At 46.3% G+C, this 16,574-nt stretch overlaps 2 protein-coding genes across 4 annotated transcripts; one reads left to right on the top strand and one right to left on the bottom strand.

The window, feature by feature from the left end:
- Positions 1-10,283: 10,283 nt before the first annotated feature.
- tmem186 (transmembrane protein 186) lies at positions 10,284-12,585 on the bottom strand. Of its 2 annotated transcripts, XM_056586842.1 has the most exons (3): positions 12,451-12,585; positions 11,547-11,770; positions 10,284-11,426 (listed from the first exon to the last, which is right to left on the bottom strand). In XM_056586842.1, the coding sequence occupies exons 1-3, from the start codon at positions 12,451-12,453 to the stop codon at positions 11,078-11,080; spliced, it is 576 nt and encodes a 191-aa protein (XP_056442817.1). In that variant the 5' UTR covers positions 12,454-12,585; the 3' UTR covers positions 10,284-11,077. The 2 variants fall into 2 exon arrangements, with proteins under 2 accessions (XP_056442817.1, XP_056442818.1); XM_056586843.1 differs by having other exon boundaries at positions 10,290-11,770; positions 12,451-12,583.
- Positions 12,586-12,739: 154 nt separating this feature from the next.
- On the top strand, positions 12,740-16,552 carry gde1 (glycerophosphodiester phosphodiesterase 1). 2 transcript variants are annotated; one of them, XM_056586829.1, is made up of 6 exons: positions 12,740-13,336; positions 13,619-13,794; positions 13,908-14,013; positions 14,377-14,469; positions 14,828-15,039; positions 15,204-16,552. In XM_056586829.1, the coding sequence occupies exons 1-6, from the start codon at positions 13,067-13,069 to the stop codon at positions 15,349-15,351; spliced, it is 1,005 nt and encodes a 334-aa protein (XP_056442804.1). In that variant the 5' UTR covers positions 12,740-13,066; the 3' UTR covers positions 15,352-16,552. The 2 variants fall into 2 exon arrangements, with proteins under 2 accessions (XP_056442804.1, XP_056442805.1); XM_056586830.1 differs by having other exon boundaries at positions 13,300-13,388.
- Positions 16,553-16,574: the final 22 nt, after the last annotated feature.

Genomic DNA, 16,574 nt, shown 5'->3' on the forward strand with positions numbered 1-16,574 from the left:
ATGCATGACTGCCTGGTATTGTTTATGTCGCCTAGCAGGCGATATACATGTCAATACCGCAGCCGGGTTTCAGGCAAGATTGAATTCGTTCTTCTTCGTGTGTTTGTTAGCGGAGGCTTAAGCGATTTGTATGTTTACAAAAAAGGGATTTATAGGACGGGAAAGTTTTTTTGCCCTGTGTATTATTTCAACATTGGTATTTGTTCAATCATTTATTCGTTCAACGGGATTCAAGTTAAAATGGATAAATTGGGGAAATATGTAACAGTCATACACAAACACAAATATGGTGTCAGTGAGCATATACAATTTAGAGCAACAATACAAAAGTAAATTACAATTATACAAATAATTCTGAGCAAAAATGTACTCTATTCTTACTAATTCCTAGAACCATCATTCAACACTTTTAAATCAACATAACTCCACAGAGTTCTCTCCTAGATTGCTTTCTCCACATTAACTATGGCAGAATGAGACAAAGCCATGTTGCGCAAGAGTCAGTGTTTTGATTCTGGTTACCATGAATACAAAAGTGACATCAAAGTGAACCCTTATGTTCAAATGTCATGTTTTAAGATCACACCTTTTGCAATCCCGCCACCACAGAGACGTAGAACGAAGACGAATTCTGTGATAATCAGGGGCACTTAATAGGGAATTAACGGCCATTATAATGATTGCTAGGAAAACAGTAGAACCCAACCAAGAATATATTAAAGTCCTCACATCTGCAGCTTTTGGTGTGAATAAAGATAAACACATAAATAGTGAAAGTATGCGTATTAGTGCCAGTGAAACATCATACAACTTTGGCAGGTTAAATTGCCCATATTCACGGTTGGTGGTTGGGGAGTGTGGACTGACTATGAAAACATGTCATTCTAAATCCTGCTGTGCCGCAGAGCCAACCGCCCCAGGAGTTATGCAGCGCTCTGGACTGGACCGTGCCCAATTCAATTCAGCAGACATGTGCGAGTGTCTGGGCAACACTTCACTTCTCTGCACCACCAGCATTGTTCTGGAAACTTGAAAATAAAGACCAAACATAACGATTTAATCTCAAAGGCGAATAAATGTGTTGGGTAACTTGTAATTACATATTATTTATATCACACCATATTGTACATCTGAAGCAGCGAATAGAGTAGAGGAGAGGAGCAAAGACAGAGGAGAGGAGAGGAGAGCGGTAGAAGGATAGGTGAGTAGAGATGTGGAAATAAGAGTATAGGTGAAGGGCAGGAGCGGAGGAGAGGAGGAGAGGAGACGAGATTAGAGGAGGAGGAATGAGAGGCGAAGAGAGGAGAGGAGAAGAGAGGAGAGGCGAAGAGAGGAGAGGAGAAGAGAGGAGAGTTGAAGAGAGGAGATGGGCAAAGTTGAGAGAGGAGAGGAGCCAAGGGGAGGAGAGAAAAGGGGAGGGGAGAGGAGGGGAGGGGAGAGGAGAGGGGAGGAGAGAAAAGGGGAGGGGAGAGGAGGGGAGGGGAGAGGAGAGGGGAGGAGAGAAAAGGGGAGGGGAGAGGAGGGGAGGAGAGGAGAGGGGAGGGGAGAGGAGGAGAGAAGAGGAGAGGCAAGACTGGGAAGGAGAAGGGGGAGGGCTGGGAGAGGAGAGGGTAGGGGAGAGGAGAGGTGAGGCATGGCTGGGAGGGAGCGGGAAGAGGGCTGGGAGAGGAGAGGGTTGAGGAGAGGAGAGGAGAGTGCAGAGCAGAGTCGGGTGAATTCCCACCCTCTCGGGTATTCTAGCCCTGTGGGCCAGACATTGAGTCTGTTACCTGTAGCTGTGTTTACCAGAGGAAGCACTGAAATGCACCCCCCACCAAACACACACACACACAGACACACACCGTCTCCATACCCCCCCCCCCCACCCCCCCCACCAATCACAGCCATATTGTTTTGGTAACAAGACGTTGGACCAAAAATATTCTTCACAATGCAAGGTGGACGTGTGTTGTAAAGGGAGGGGGGACAAGTCTGTGACTAAGGCTGAGTCAATGTTCCTTAAACGTGTGTGTGTGTGTGTGTGTGTGTGTGTGTGTGTGTGTGTGTGTGTGTGTGTGTGTGTGTGTGTGTGTGTGTGTGTGTGTGTGTGTGTCTGAGTGTGTTGGTGACTACAGTGTGTGTGCTCGTGTGTATGCGCCTGGGTGTACACGTGTTTGTGTATATATGTGTGTGTGTATGTGCATGTGTATGTGTATGCACAATTGTGTGCATATCGTTGTGAGTGCGTGCGTATGTGTGTGTGCATGTGTATGCGTGTGTGCGCATGAGTATATGTGTGTGTGTATGTGCATGTGTGTGTATGTGCACGTGTGTGTATGTGCATGTGTGTGTGTATGTGCACGTGTGTGCATGTGCACGTGTATATGAGTGCGTGTGTGTGTGTCAGGGTGTCCTTTTCTATTTCCAAGCGGAGCAGTCGCTCCGTCCTGGCGGGCCCTCCTTCCTCCGGTTCTCCTGGCCTCTCCTCTCCCTCCCCTCCTCCCCCTCTCCCTCCCCTCCTCTCCCTCCTCAGCCTCCCCCCTCCCCTCCGGCGGGCAGTGAGGTCGAGCGGGCCCGGCCGCGACACCCGGCCGCGACACCCGGTCGCTCCGCAGCGGGAACAATGGGGCGACGCTCCTCGGGGGTGACAGCGGGAGACAGGAACACACACAAACACAGGAACTCTGCATTCTGCCACGGAGGAGCCATGAGAATCTGTGGCAAGCAAGAACTCTCTTCTCGGCTCGCTCAGTGCGTCCATCCCCCCCCCCACCCCCCTCAGTCTCACCCTTCCTCTCTCTCTCTCTCTCTCTCTCTCTCTCTCTCTCTCTCTCTCTCTCTCTCTCTCTCTCTCTCTCTCTCTCTCTCTCTCTCTCTCTCTCTCTCTCTCTCTCTCTCTCTCTCTCTCTCCCCCTCTCTCTCTCCCTCACTCTCTCCCCCCTCTTCCCCCCTCTCTCTCACCGCTCTGAACACGTCCGTGTCCCTCTTTGTTGACATGTGCTAATATGTGAGAATGTTAGGTTGGAGGATGTATACAGGCAGTGGCAGTATCAGCCGTTGTGCAGCACGTCCACCACGGCTGAAGTCAACCCTGAGGTTTACATCATGGGGCAAAATTGGGTGTAATGTACCGACAGCGATCTATTGTTTCCCTTTCTCCTGACAAATGTACTTATTTGAGGTCGCATTGGATAAAAGTGTCCTACAAATACCCTAAATTTGCAATGTGTTCAGTGTTGTCCAGACACATATCTCCAACTCATCTCCAGTATAAATGAATAAACCCAGAATTCCAGTAATAGCGACTTCCTGACTCCCAGCATCTCCCATTGATCAATACGCATCACACATTACAGAGATCTACTGCTGCTGTGGAGCGACGCACAGCGATCCAGCACCTCATACGGAGACGGAAGCACTGCTTTATGTTAACACATCGACTCCCAGATGCACGTTTAATCACACGTAGCCTCTCTGGTGAAGTGAAGAGGTGGTGTGTCCAGGCTTCAGACTTCCGCTCCCCAAACCAGCGTGATGGAGCATCCTCCGTCGGACGAGCCCGTAATTAACGAGGTATTAACGTGCACATCATTTAGGGGCCGTCTCCCACACCCGGGGAACATGGATGTCGGGACAGTCTCCAGCATTCCCCCAGCGACCCCTCCTGAGCCCCTGAAGAAATGGATGGACGCATGGATAATTTGGAGCTGACCCTCTCAGCACTACCTCATTAACTGTGTTAAGTGTGTAAGCACGGCTGGACTCGCTTTGAAAGTGATACAGCAGAACTGCAGCAGCATTTTGGCGCTATACCATGATCTGGTCTGAGGTCGGCGTTCCCTGCGGAGCGTGGTTTGTGTGAGTACAGCAAGGGGCCACCATGACATAATGTGCATTGGTGGCATATGCTATCTTCATTGTCATTGTAATTGGCCCGTGTGTCCCGCGTCTAGTGGGGCCCTTATCCCATAATGGCCCGTAGTGTGTGTGTGTACTGTGATATGCACGGCGCAATATACACAATAGGGCCACTCAACGTCGGCAGCATTCAGCTATTAACCTGCCAGCCATTGATAAATGCCAAGACGCAGTCTTCCTGCCCCATTCGCTTTCTATTGTGCAGTAAAGGTATGCACTCGGAGGGTGGATGTGCTCCAGGGACAGCGCCGTCATAACGGAACAGATCGTATCGGACGGCACCCTGCGGCACCTAGGCATGGGTTCTTTCCCCCTGCCCCACCCCTGACCAAGCCCTTCCCTCCCCCTCCCCATCCCCACAGCTTATTACAGTGGCATTGTTGAGCGGCAAGGGTTACAACCTGAAGCAAATTCCGCTAGAGAATGGAATCCTCGCGGTCTTGGCGCTCGTGGCCAAACTAAACACGACGAATCAGCCAATCAGCTGGCATCCTTCCATCTGACACCTGTCTGATTGACCCATAAAGGGAGTACTGGTGGGAGCGCAGGAGGAACATAATGTATGGAGTGGGGGGGGGACCTCTCTCTCTCTCTCTCTCTCTCTCTCTCTACCCCCCCAGAGGTAAACGCCGACCCCCCCCCCCCCCCCCCCACCCCCCCCCCCCCCCCCCCCCCCCCCCTGCCGCTCAATGGGGACCCCATGCTGAGAGAGGCCTCTCTACCGAGGGGGATCCAAATCTATAGCACGGACTTTGTTTCTTCTCAGCCGCCTGTTTGGACGGTGAGAAACAGGCTGCGAGGGCGGGCCCGATGCAGGCCGTGTATAAGTGGCTTGTTTAGTTTGTGACGGGCCGAGTGCATCACAAAGCCTTAATGAGGGACTGCACCCGGGCCGAGTGTTGTGTTGCAGGGGTTCAGTCTGAGGCGCGGCCGTGAACTAGGCGCTGTGGCGTCTGGTTTAGCTTCACGCTGCGCTGCACGTTGTGAACGTGCAGCCACAGGGGTCGTTGCCATTACCGATTAATCGAGGATGTGCTTTACTTAAGTAGCGCGGAGTAAAACGGCCGTGAACAACAGTGATGAACGTTGGGATTTTGCATGAATTCATGTTCATCGTAGTTAATTAAGCGTTACTTCATTCGTTTGTTTGATTATTTCTTACGTCACGTTGGATTCTTATTTATTACATTATACACCTCCCTCTTTCGGGTGCTTTATCGATTTGTGTCCACAAAATAATAAAAAATATTTCACATTTTTTAATAGTGTTTTTTTATTTTTTATATGTAGCCACAACCACAAACGTTTTTAGCCACCAGGGCCCCCATGCAAGGGAAAGGGTAAACTATGATTTTAAGTCTAAAGGAGACTAGTTCGGGCTTCGCAAATCATATCAGGATACATTTCGCCTCTGGACACAATGGTTGTTGTGATGCAGGAGATCCATTGTCCATTGTGAAGATTACCCCAAGCTCACCCTGAGGCACCCCAGAAGATACAGCCTCCAGAAAGACTATTACTGGAAGAAACATTGGCGGAGCAACGGCATTCCATAAGCCTTTTGTGTTTTACGCCCATCTCGTGTGCACTTTGCCTTCTCCACAGGCCTGCGTTGTCACCAGAGAAAAGGGAATCAGCCTTTATTGAAACACGAAGATGTTGTGTGTCTGATAAGAAGCTTTCTAAACTACGGGGGTCTTTCGGACAATATCTGCCTCCCTTTATGTTGGACTTCAAACAATCAAATATAATACATAAAACACAGTGGGCTTGACTCTAGCAGAAAACCTTTATACTTTTGCTGGAATAAAATCGACTTTGTATCAAATTCATGCATGTAAATAATTATTATTGCATTAGCGGACCAGATTTCTGCTTCTTGTATCTTGCCAGCGAAGACTGTTGTTCAAAGCAGATGGTCATATTCATAGCATTGTTTCCCTCCGCCCCCGAAGCTCAGACGAAAAGCAAAACACCATAATCAAGTGCTTACGGGCGGGGTATTATCTTTCGTGTTCGGCCTCACTCCTCAATTCATGACCACGGGTTCTGGTCACGAATCCGAACTAAAGCCTCCAATCAGAACCCAGATCTCCCCCTACCACCATATGGTTCATATTGCTTTGGAGGAACCCGGGGGAAGGGAAGGGAAGGAGAGAGATTGCTTAATTTGGCGAGGGTAATGATGTAGAGGGCTGGAGGGATTAAGGGAATATACTACGTTGTAGAGCTCAGTGGAGCCAGCTCTCCGGAATAGGATTTTGACCTTGGAGGAGCAAGATAAATACTTCTTCAGATATTTAGCAGTGGTGGAACAAAACTACATAAGTCTAAAATGTCTGCGTAGCTTTATTGATTGAATGTTAGCATCAAAATATCCCCTCAATAGATCCCTAGATTTGCCTGTTTCTGTCGTTATTCAACTATTTAAGTATAAAGTATGCGGATGTTCTTTACTATGGCTATGAATCAGATTGTTCTCAATAGTCCCAGCTGTGCAGAAAATGTCAATATTTGTCCATTTGTAGTATGTATTGGCTTCGATGTTTAGTAGATCGCATATATGCTACAGGTTACTGTGCTCAACAGGAAAACCCTCCTTTGCTGAACGTATAAAAGAGTTATGCATCTCTAGTGTATCGCGAGAAAGATTTAATGATCCTGAATAAACACACACTGCCTTATTTGCACCTCACGTCCGTGTGCGGTTTGAGACCAATGGGGGTTAGAACGACTATTTAATGGTCACAGAGAGTGATTTATGCACCCGCGTGACGGTAGAGCTGGATAGTCATGGTGAAGGAATTGAAAAGACGCAGCCGTGATTGAACAACAGCCTGTTTGCGCTCCACAATCACCACGATGACTGGGCCCTGTGGAGGTCCACTGGGAAAAATGGGATTAAGAATGACGGCGTGTTCCCTTGTTCTCTGCAGCATTACCTGTCACTGGTTTCCTCCAGCCTGCTCCGTTGTACACCTGCACATTCTAACGAGGCGATCGCACAGCCGCCAATACCTCCTTGCTGTCATCGCACCGCCAGCCTGTCCTGTGTGTACATTTCCCCCCCATTGTTAGTCAAGGACCTCACACACACACACTCTGTCTTAGTCACACATACACATACATATATGCACACACACACACACACTTATACATTCTGTCTTAGTCACACATAAACACACACACACAAACTCTGTCTTAGTCACATGCACCCACAGACACACACACACACACACACACACACACACACACACACACACACACACACACACACACACACACACACACACACACACACACACACACACACACACACACACATACATATATACCCACACACACTTATACATTCTGTCTTAGTCACACACGCACACAGACACAGACACACACACACACACACACAGAGTAACATGCATATATACACACACACACACACACACACACACACACACACACACACACACACACACACACACACACACACACACACACACACACACACACACACACACACACACAAACTCTGTCTTAGTCACATGCACACACAGACAGACACACACATGCACACACACACACTCAGTAACATGTATGTATATATATATACATACACACAAACATATTAACACACACACCCACACAAAAACACACTTTCTGTCTCACAAACACACACACCCAGGTGGTTTTCCAGCAAGTGTGTGTCTAACAATTACCGTGAGCCAGGGCCTAAGCGCTCTCAGCAGGCCACCGCAGCCACTCACAGATTTATGGCAGCGAGACCCAAAGCCACCAGTTACACAGAGCCGCTGGTTCACTCCCGGTGGTAGTAAATCAGTAGTAAGGCTGGAAGCGCAACACACCGCGTGTGCCTACTCGGGCCACTAGATTCTGTCAGGTACACTTGACACACACACACACACACACACACACACACACACACACACACACACACACACACACACACACACACACACACTCACTCACACACACACACTCACAGGCATACTGACACATGCGCATGCATGCACGCAGACTCACGCAGACACATACACGCGTGCACACTCACACGCACACGTGCGCATGCACACACAGTAGCCTGAATGACTTTATCATACAACTGGGTAAATTTGATATGGCCATCACAATTGCAGTGCTTCTAACCACAGATCAACGGAAACACAAATTGAAAGCTTAAACATGGTTGGCACGGAGCAACCGTCACGACTAAATCGTTTTGTGTCACAAAGCCCAGCCAATGTTGTGAAGCATGCATGGAAATATACTGATTGTTATCTCCTTATCATTTCACACAAAAGCTCAGGAATAAAGCAGAATGCGGATATATTTAACCATTAAATAGGACTCATTGATATACTGGTAAATGTTTCTCTATGAACATACTCTTTGAAATGTTAGAATACTTGGACATTTATAATGATATTCCATGGTGCAACTATTGGAAGTGACACACAGCAAGCTATGAAACCCTGTACTGTAATGTTGTCCACAAATAAACACAAACTTCCCCATCTGGAATCGAAACAAAGCTGAACTTCAACTCCACTTATAGATTATTAAAGCCGAGCAGCGTTTCATTACCAACAACAAGGGGAAATGCTCTGCAGACAGGAAGGTTTCCCTTTTGTCTAATAAAGACACTAAATAGGGTGCCAAAAACAATCTGGAGCTCAGGTGAACAATGCACAGACAGGACCAAACTACCGGCGGCATGGTGACCGAACCTCGGCTACCGTGGCCGGATCGCGGCGGCGTCACGTCGACCCTGGGGGGCGATCGGCCGTGTTTAGACCTTATAGGGGCTGCCAAAACGTGCTACACAACACGCTGGCATCCAGGGTAGGGCCGTACGCCACAGCGGGAAATCCACGCGGGCCGACATACTTGTAAGTATTACACACACCTCGCGAATAGAATCGAGTTGTGTTTCCGACGTATTGTTAATGGCCCGTGATTCAGAGAAGAATGGAGCGAAAGGTTCATAAACACAGGAAATTACATTGAAGGTTGAGGGGTGGGGGGGGGACGTAGTAGGCCTACCTTAAGAGGGGATTGGAGTGGAGGTCAATTCAATATTGTTGATTATAGGAAGCTCGTCCCGGCGATTAACAATGATGAAGAAACAAACAGAGGTGCGCCCCGTGGGGTGGACGTTTTGGAGCAGGACAGCAACAAGCATAAGTGGGGCTTTCCGAAGGTGTAGGAATCTCATGGGGCCTGTAAAACATAAAGAGGGCCCTCGGATTTGCCAGATTCGCTTTCAATGTTTTCATTCGTTTTTTCGGGGGGAGGAAACAATGCATATCAATGACCTTGGTTTCTTTGTTTGTGGACCTAAGTGGTAGGCTATATGTGGGGGCCTGCTCAAACGCTCTGTCCCTGGATTCATTAAGGGAGTTTTATGGAAGATGCCAATGCAATCACATCATAGCACTCACCTTTTTCCCCCAAGTGCAGGGGTCTGCAACCTTATCCTAAAAAACATTGTTAGTCTCTCGCCCACTAAATACAATTTATCTGGAGCCACACATATTCGACCCCTAAAATAAAGATAACACAGCATATACATTCGTATAGGCCTATATAGTTATACTATTTCTAAAATAACTCTTATACTGATATACTATACTAGCTTCTTGCATTTATGAAATTTGTAGTTGTTGTTGATATGGCTTTTATTTTGGTTAACAAAACATTAAAACACTTTATTTTGTTATTTTTGTGTCACAGTATCACCGCGACAATAGATCGCGGTGATACTCTCATCTCAAATGAGATGAGATGAGAGTATCACCGCGATCTCAAAAATAAAAGGTGTTCCCTTTGACAGGGGGGACAATACAATGTATAGGGCCCAAAATAAGACAATGTAGGAAATAAGAAGTATTGTAAACAACAATATTGTCAAAAAGTACAGCATTATATGTTCCTTACAGCCGTCAAATGGATACCAGGGCCTATAGTATAACTGACAGGCTTGTTCGAAGTTTAACCACTCGGGTCGTCTGGGCCGGCCTATTGGCTGCCCTAGACCTGGTCCGGGGTCTGACCGTGGACTTACAACTCAACATGGTGAGGCTGTGCATCACATAGCACAGATCTGGAATAACCACCCAGAGGACGTTAGACAAGACTCTGAATCCTTTTAAATAAAACCTTCTGTTTCACTTGCTTTAATTCTTTAAAGTATTTTATCTTTGAAATTATATTTCTGCGCCTTTTGGTTTTACTATTTAGTGTTGACTCTATTTATATCAGGCCCACTTTGTGTAATACATTTAATGACCTCTGTAGGAAATGTGCTATAGAAATAATGGCCCTGACAGTGGACAAGGGATAATATGCTGTAACATCAAGAGTTTAAGTTGATGGAGAAGAAGTATATAGTTGGCAGGACTTAACTTTGATGATTAATTCATAAATATGCCTTCATCTGAAAAAGGTGGATGACTTGATAAACACAGTCAGCTACAAAATTAATTGTTAGAATGTAGACCCATCTTTATTTCTATTTTGGAAACAAAATGGTCTAGGCCTAATGATTGTGCCTCATTATGTGTATGGTACTTTTTTATCCAAGGCAGTGGGTTATTTTTTATGAAAGGGTACACCATTTTTATGCTGGGTTGTTTCATTACATTTTTGGTCATTTTGTCAGGTTCAACGTCATTTAACTTCCCCAATGAGTGTCCTGACATCTAGTGGTAAACGTGACACACTACAGTATAGCCAATCCATTTGTAAACCAAATGCAGATGGGTGACCTTTAGGCCTTTATCTGGCCAATTATACCCATATTGTAATTAATGGTCAAGAAAAAAGACAACGCTTGTAAAGTTTTCAAAGCAAGATTTTCTATTATGTCGTGAACACAGAAATCCAAGGTTTAAAATGCATGTATTTACGTTGTGGAAATTGACTGAAATGTACAGTAAACGTAGAATATACTGATGTATTGTGGCTGTGATAGAATTATTTGTTGCCCAATTATTGCATTTCATCCTGCTTCAGTTTAATTACTCCTCAAAGGTTTGCTTCATGCATGTTCTATAAATCCTATAACGAATTACTGTAACGGAAGAAAACATTTAAACTTTCATTGACACTTTAACAAGTGTTTTATTAACAATAAATTAAGCCATTTCTTTTTACAAACAACGCATTATTTCAACGGACCAAAGACCTTCTCAAAAGCCTGCTTGTCCACGATTCGGCCGTAGCTCAGGGAGAAATACATCGTCTCTGCCGTGCTGTATCTCTTCAGCCTCAACACGGTCTCAGTCAAAGCGTCCCCGGTGTCACCCAGCGTCATGACGTCCGTCACCGGTAGGAACACGTCGTGACGCCGGCCCCAGAACGTGAGGTGGGAGACCTTCAGCGTGCTCTGTGTAGAGTCCAGGTACATCATGCCCACCACCTTCCTCAGGAAGTGACTGGCCGTGTACAGCATGACTCCAGCCAACACGGCTATCCCCGTGGAGTAGGTCGCCAGGAAGTAGGACAGCTCACCGCTGAGGTAGAAGTAGTAAACAGGGGGCAGGATGGCGAGGGTGATCCCCGTTTGGAGCAGTTTGAGCCTGGATATTGCGCGGATGAGCTTGATGTGAGGTAGGTGGTAGATCATGCTGTACCTCTCTGTTGACAGGTCAGAGTAGTTTGCCAGCCGAGTGACTTGTAGATGGGGCCGTAGAAAGCCATGTTGCATGGAGTAGGTCTGCCCTGGCTGCCTGGTGGAGTATAGTAGTTGTGGGCCACCGAGCTGGACCAGTGGATGTCTGGGAGTCGATAATAAGCATGGTACCCTGTTACAGCAGCGCAGGTGGGAGGATAACCGGGAGGCGAATCTTGCGCTTAGCTTTCAGAGAAAGAGGGAGATTAGAGTTAGAAGCTGTGTATGTTCTTGGTACTGCGATACCGTGTAATTCTCAACAGCTGAATCCAAACAAAAAACGACCACTACATATGACCAACATTGTTTGAAAGGTGAATCATATTTCAATATAAATGACGATTCTGGTCATTCATATTTCAATATGAATCACCGGTTTTTGCGGGTTCATTACGTATTCCAATTTATCTTTGTCACTAACTATTAAATGGACTGCCACCGACTTTGCACATAAGACAAATTTATTGAAAACCCCAAAACTTGGCTTTCCTGCAAAACGATCGACATCTCAGGGTGGAAAGCAGTAGGTTACTGTCAACAGCAATGGCACCACTGCCCCCTAGTGGTCATATATAAGTATGCCACTCTACAACAGTTTCACCGTGAACGACCCCAATCGTTCTCAAAGCCAACCCTCTCCTACGTGGTGGAAGGGACAGGGTCAGTTGGATGCAGGGGTAGCCAGTAAGGTGAGGTAGTTTGTATGTAAACTAGTCGGCATGGTGTTTGTCTGTGTCGAGTGATCATCACCCGACTGTGAATAAAGTCCAAAGAGGGTACGACCTTCCTATTGCACGTAATGTTGCAACTTTCAAGTACAAAAGCACGTAAAGAAATAGATAAATTGGAGTCGAAAAGGAACGTACCATTTTGAGAGTCGCCTTGTAGATATGGGACAAGCTTATTAGAAGCAGGACAACAGTGTCTCAGGAAAGTGGTCCGAGGAGAGCATTCCCTGACCCGGATGTTTTTAGATGTCCAGTTACGCCCATTCATACATGCTTATGCTTTTTTTTTTTTTTTTTTTTAAATGTGTCATAGATATTTTTAAGAGATTTAGCAATTCTAAGAGCATTGTTCATCATCTAATTGCACAAATGTATATTATATATAATATAAGCCTATATTATATATATAGGCTCCTGAAGCATATGCACGTCTGCGCCTGCGCAGTGCGAATATCAACTGGACGTCACATGACTGTGTTTTCGCAACATGTTAACTCAGCGTTTGCAATGCATAGTTGTTTCTCTGGCTATTTTGAAGGTATTTATCGAAGCATTATTAGGATAAAGTGCTTCTCACAGCCTCGCCATTGAAAGGTGACATTATCGGATGATGCTGTAGTACGTGACGTTAGTATGGAAACATGGAACCTGCCTGTAACATCAGTTGAGTGAGCGACCTCCAACGTTGGGTAAGGGACAAAAACGGCCGCAAAAACAAGGAACATTACATCATTGGTTCTGTCACAGTGCAACAATGCTGCAGTTAGGAGATGAAGTGGCCCTCTATTCGTTCGTGTTCGTCCTGGTCCTGCTGGGCACAAGGAGTCCGATGTGGTCCTGCGTTATTGCCGTCTCGATGTACTCTTTCTTGGCGATCTTCAAGTTCCCCCAAGTTCCAGACAGCCGCGCACGACAAGTGCTGAGTCCTGGGAAAGGTGCGACGGGTCTTGGCAGGGTGTCAGCCATCGCACACAGGGGTGGCGGGCACGATGCACCGGAGAACACCATCGCTGCGATCCGAGAGGTGAGACCAAACTGGAAGTAAAACAAACCTGGGAGAAAGACAGTGAAACATGGTAAACAATGCTATTTATAAAAGGTCCTGGTCTTGATCATTCGCTCTCTAAATTCACTAGATGGATAGATTGATACTCTGTACAATGTGAAGGAGCCATCCCCTATATTTTTGGGGGGTTGCTATACAACATTGTCAGTAAAGTTCTGTGGGAAACCAATGGTGAATGAGGCCTCTGCCGTTTTGAGTTAGGTACTAAGGCCTAAACAGTATTGTGCATTCTCTCCCCAGGCTAGTAAGAATGGTGCAGAGGGCGTTGAGCTAGACCTGGAGTTCACATCTGACGGGGTCCCCATACTGATGCATGACGAAACTGTGGACCGCACCACCAACGGATCTGGACCACTCAGCCAAATTTGTTTTTCTGAGTTGTCGAAATTGGACGCAGCGGCGAAACATCGTCTCAGGTCAGGGGAAGCTTTGACGATAGCACAGCTTTCTCGCCCTGTTGAGAAAAAACACTCTCTTGCCCGGTTGAGAAAGCACAGTTAGTGATTCATGTACCTTCATTTGCTTTCAGGGATACATTTGCTGGAGAGAGGATCCCAACTCTTGAAGAAGCAGTGGAAGAGTGCATCAAACTCAAGCTCTCAATCTACTTTGATGTCAAAGGTCATCCAGATGAGGTAGGCGCGCACACACACACACACACACACACACACACACACACACACACACACACACACACACACACACAGCAGTCTTCTAGTATTCTATTTCACAGAAGATAAAATATCTGTCAATATTCTTTGATTAACTCTCCTACTTCATAGACCATAGAGACCACATCATAGGACAAACGTGATTTAGGTTGATTTTCTCCTTACTAACCTGGCTGTTGGCCCACCAACTGGCCCTTGGGTAACACACTCACAGTGACATAACTACTCAAACACATAGCGACACAACAAACTACTCTGACCACACACACCAAACGACTCTGCCCTGACCTACAATCTCCTGATGTTGTTGTCGTTTCTCCCACTCAGGCGTCGGCGGCTCTCAGAGACCTGTACAGGAAGCACCCCGTCCTCTACAACACCAGCATCGTGTGCTCATTCGAACCCAAAGTCATCTACAGGGTAGGAAGGGATCTGCAAACCAGGGGTTAGACCTGTCCTGTTGTCGGTTGCAATTGGCTAGTGTACTCTACAGGTAGCTACACGGTACTGCACAATCAGACGCATTGCCCTCAAGACCACGAGTTGGTGAAACTAGTGTTGGGATGACTAGTACTAGTGGAGGGGGTTGGAATGGGTAGCTAATGCATTGTATGCTTAGATGTTATAGAACATTATAATATAGAGTACATTTTTGGTATTTGACATCAACTTATATCTTCTATCGCCGAAAGTGTATAGGTCGTCTAATAGCTAAAGGTTGGCGTGCAGCATGCATCACAACGCCTCACATACTCCCATCCACCCACCCCTCATCCAGATGAGGCAGAGTGACCCGGACGTGGTCACCGCACTGACCCACAGGCCCTGGAGCCTGAGTCTCTACGGCGACGGTGTGCCGCGCTTCACGTCGCCGTGGAAACACAAGTGGATGACTCTGGTGGACGTGCTCCTGGACTGGGCGCACCACCACTTCCTGTGGAAGCTGTGCGGCGTCTCTGCGTTCCTCGTGCAGAAGGACTTTGTCTCGCCGTGAGTGACCGAAAAAACGAGAGTTTTTAAATCAACATTTCTGCATTTCGTGTGCCAGTGTTAGCCAGCAAGCTAAATTTCAACTCTAGTCCTTTGGCAAGATGTAAAGATCGGTCACCGTGCAAAAACACCGTCCGTTGGTGTGGTTGTTCTCTTCCCCACAGAGACTACGTCCAGTACTGGGCCAAACGGGGGGTGCAGGTGGTGGCCTGGACGGTCAACAAGGAGGTGGAGAAGCAGTATTACCGGGAGCTCCTCCAGGTCAACTACATCACCGATAGCCTCGTTGAAGACTGTGATCCGCATTACTAGAAGGCTGAGTTATACTTTTGCGTGCAATGGTTGCCATTGGTACGCTGTGGGTCTCTGCCGCGGGGGCTAGCATTTATGAGTCTGTGTCGGAGATTCTGAGTCTAATGCGGAACACATTGCAAAAGACAAAGCAGGCTATCTGTAGCCCTGCTGTAAGCAGGAGCCCCTTTGGGATATATAAGTGATGTAGAGACCCACAGTGTATCTACAATGGCTATTTAATGCATCAGCCATCATGGCATACGCAAACAATTACGCATTGGATTTGAAATAATAGTATTTTCTTTGCCTCTGTATTCAGGTTTTTAATGAAGACTTTTTCATTGGTTTTAACAGGGTCATTCCCGTGGAGAGATGCTAGCTAGTTAACCTTTGCAGAACAATGTTGAAAATGTATCTATTTAAATGTCTCTCTACGGGAGATCTTTTATATATGTTCTTATTGTTTTTCATATGTAAAGAAGACATCACAACACCTCTATCAGATGTACTGTATTCACCAACTCAGGAGTGCAATGTTTTTTATTTTCCATCCTGAATGTTTTTAGTTTTTAGTGTTTTGTTACAATGCAACAATTGAATGTACTTACACTTTTACGCTGAATAGATGCCTTTTGCACAACTTTAAGAATGCTGCTGTAAAAAGGGCCTGGGTTGAGAAGCGAAACAAAATATATTAAACTGAAATGCTATTTTTTTTTTTCTATTTTCCATATTATAGAGTAGGCACCTTTTTAAACAGGGGGATTTTTCGAAACAGAACACGCTACTAAAATGACAGTCAAACTCCCAGCATGGTCGGAGCTAATCCTCATGCACTCTGATCTGTGTGGCCCATATACTGTAAAAGGTGTCTGCACAACATCCTCCTACGAAGAGCAGCCAAAGCGGAGGTGAAGCAATTAACAGCGGCCCCGTTTGATCGTGGACCGTATGGCCTGCGTTTCCCAAGTCGATCCAAATTGAGTGCGATGCCAGTATCATCCTGGTTTTAAGTCTGTCTGAGCCGTGTCTTGTCCAGACGAATCTTCACTTAGCACATCGTATACTGAGTGTAGTAATAAGATAATTAAAGGTTGGGCAGTTAAAGTCGGCTATTTGGGTTATCGCAACGGCGCAACCACATACTTGTATAAGAGGCTGTTGTCGTATATCTGACTGTTTAACATTAACCCTGACAATATTTAATTTCGTGCGCTTATCTTATTTAATTCATGTTTGCT

This window comes from Gadus chalcogrammus, chromosome 3, assembly GCF_026213295.1.
Source record: "Gadus chalcogrammus isolate NIFS_2021 chromosome 3, NIFS_Gcha_1.0, whole genome shotgun sequence".
NCBI classification, from domain to species: domain Eukaryota; kingdom Metazoa; phylum Chordata; class Actinopteri; order Gadiformes; family Gadidae; genus Gadus; species Gadus chalcogrammus.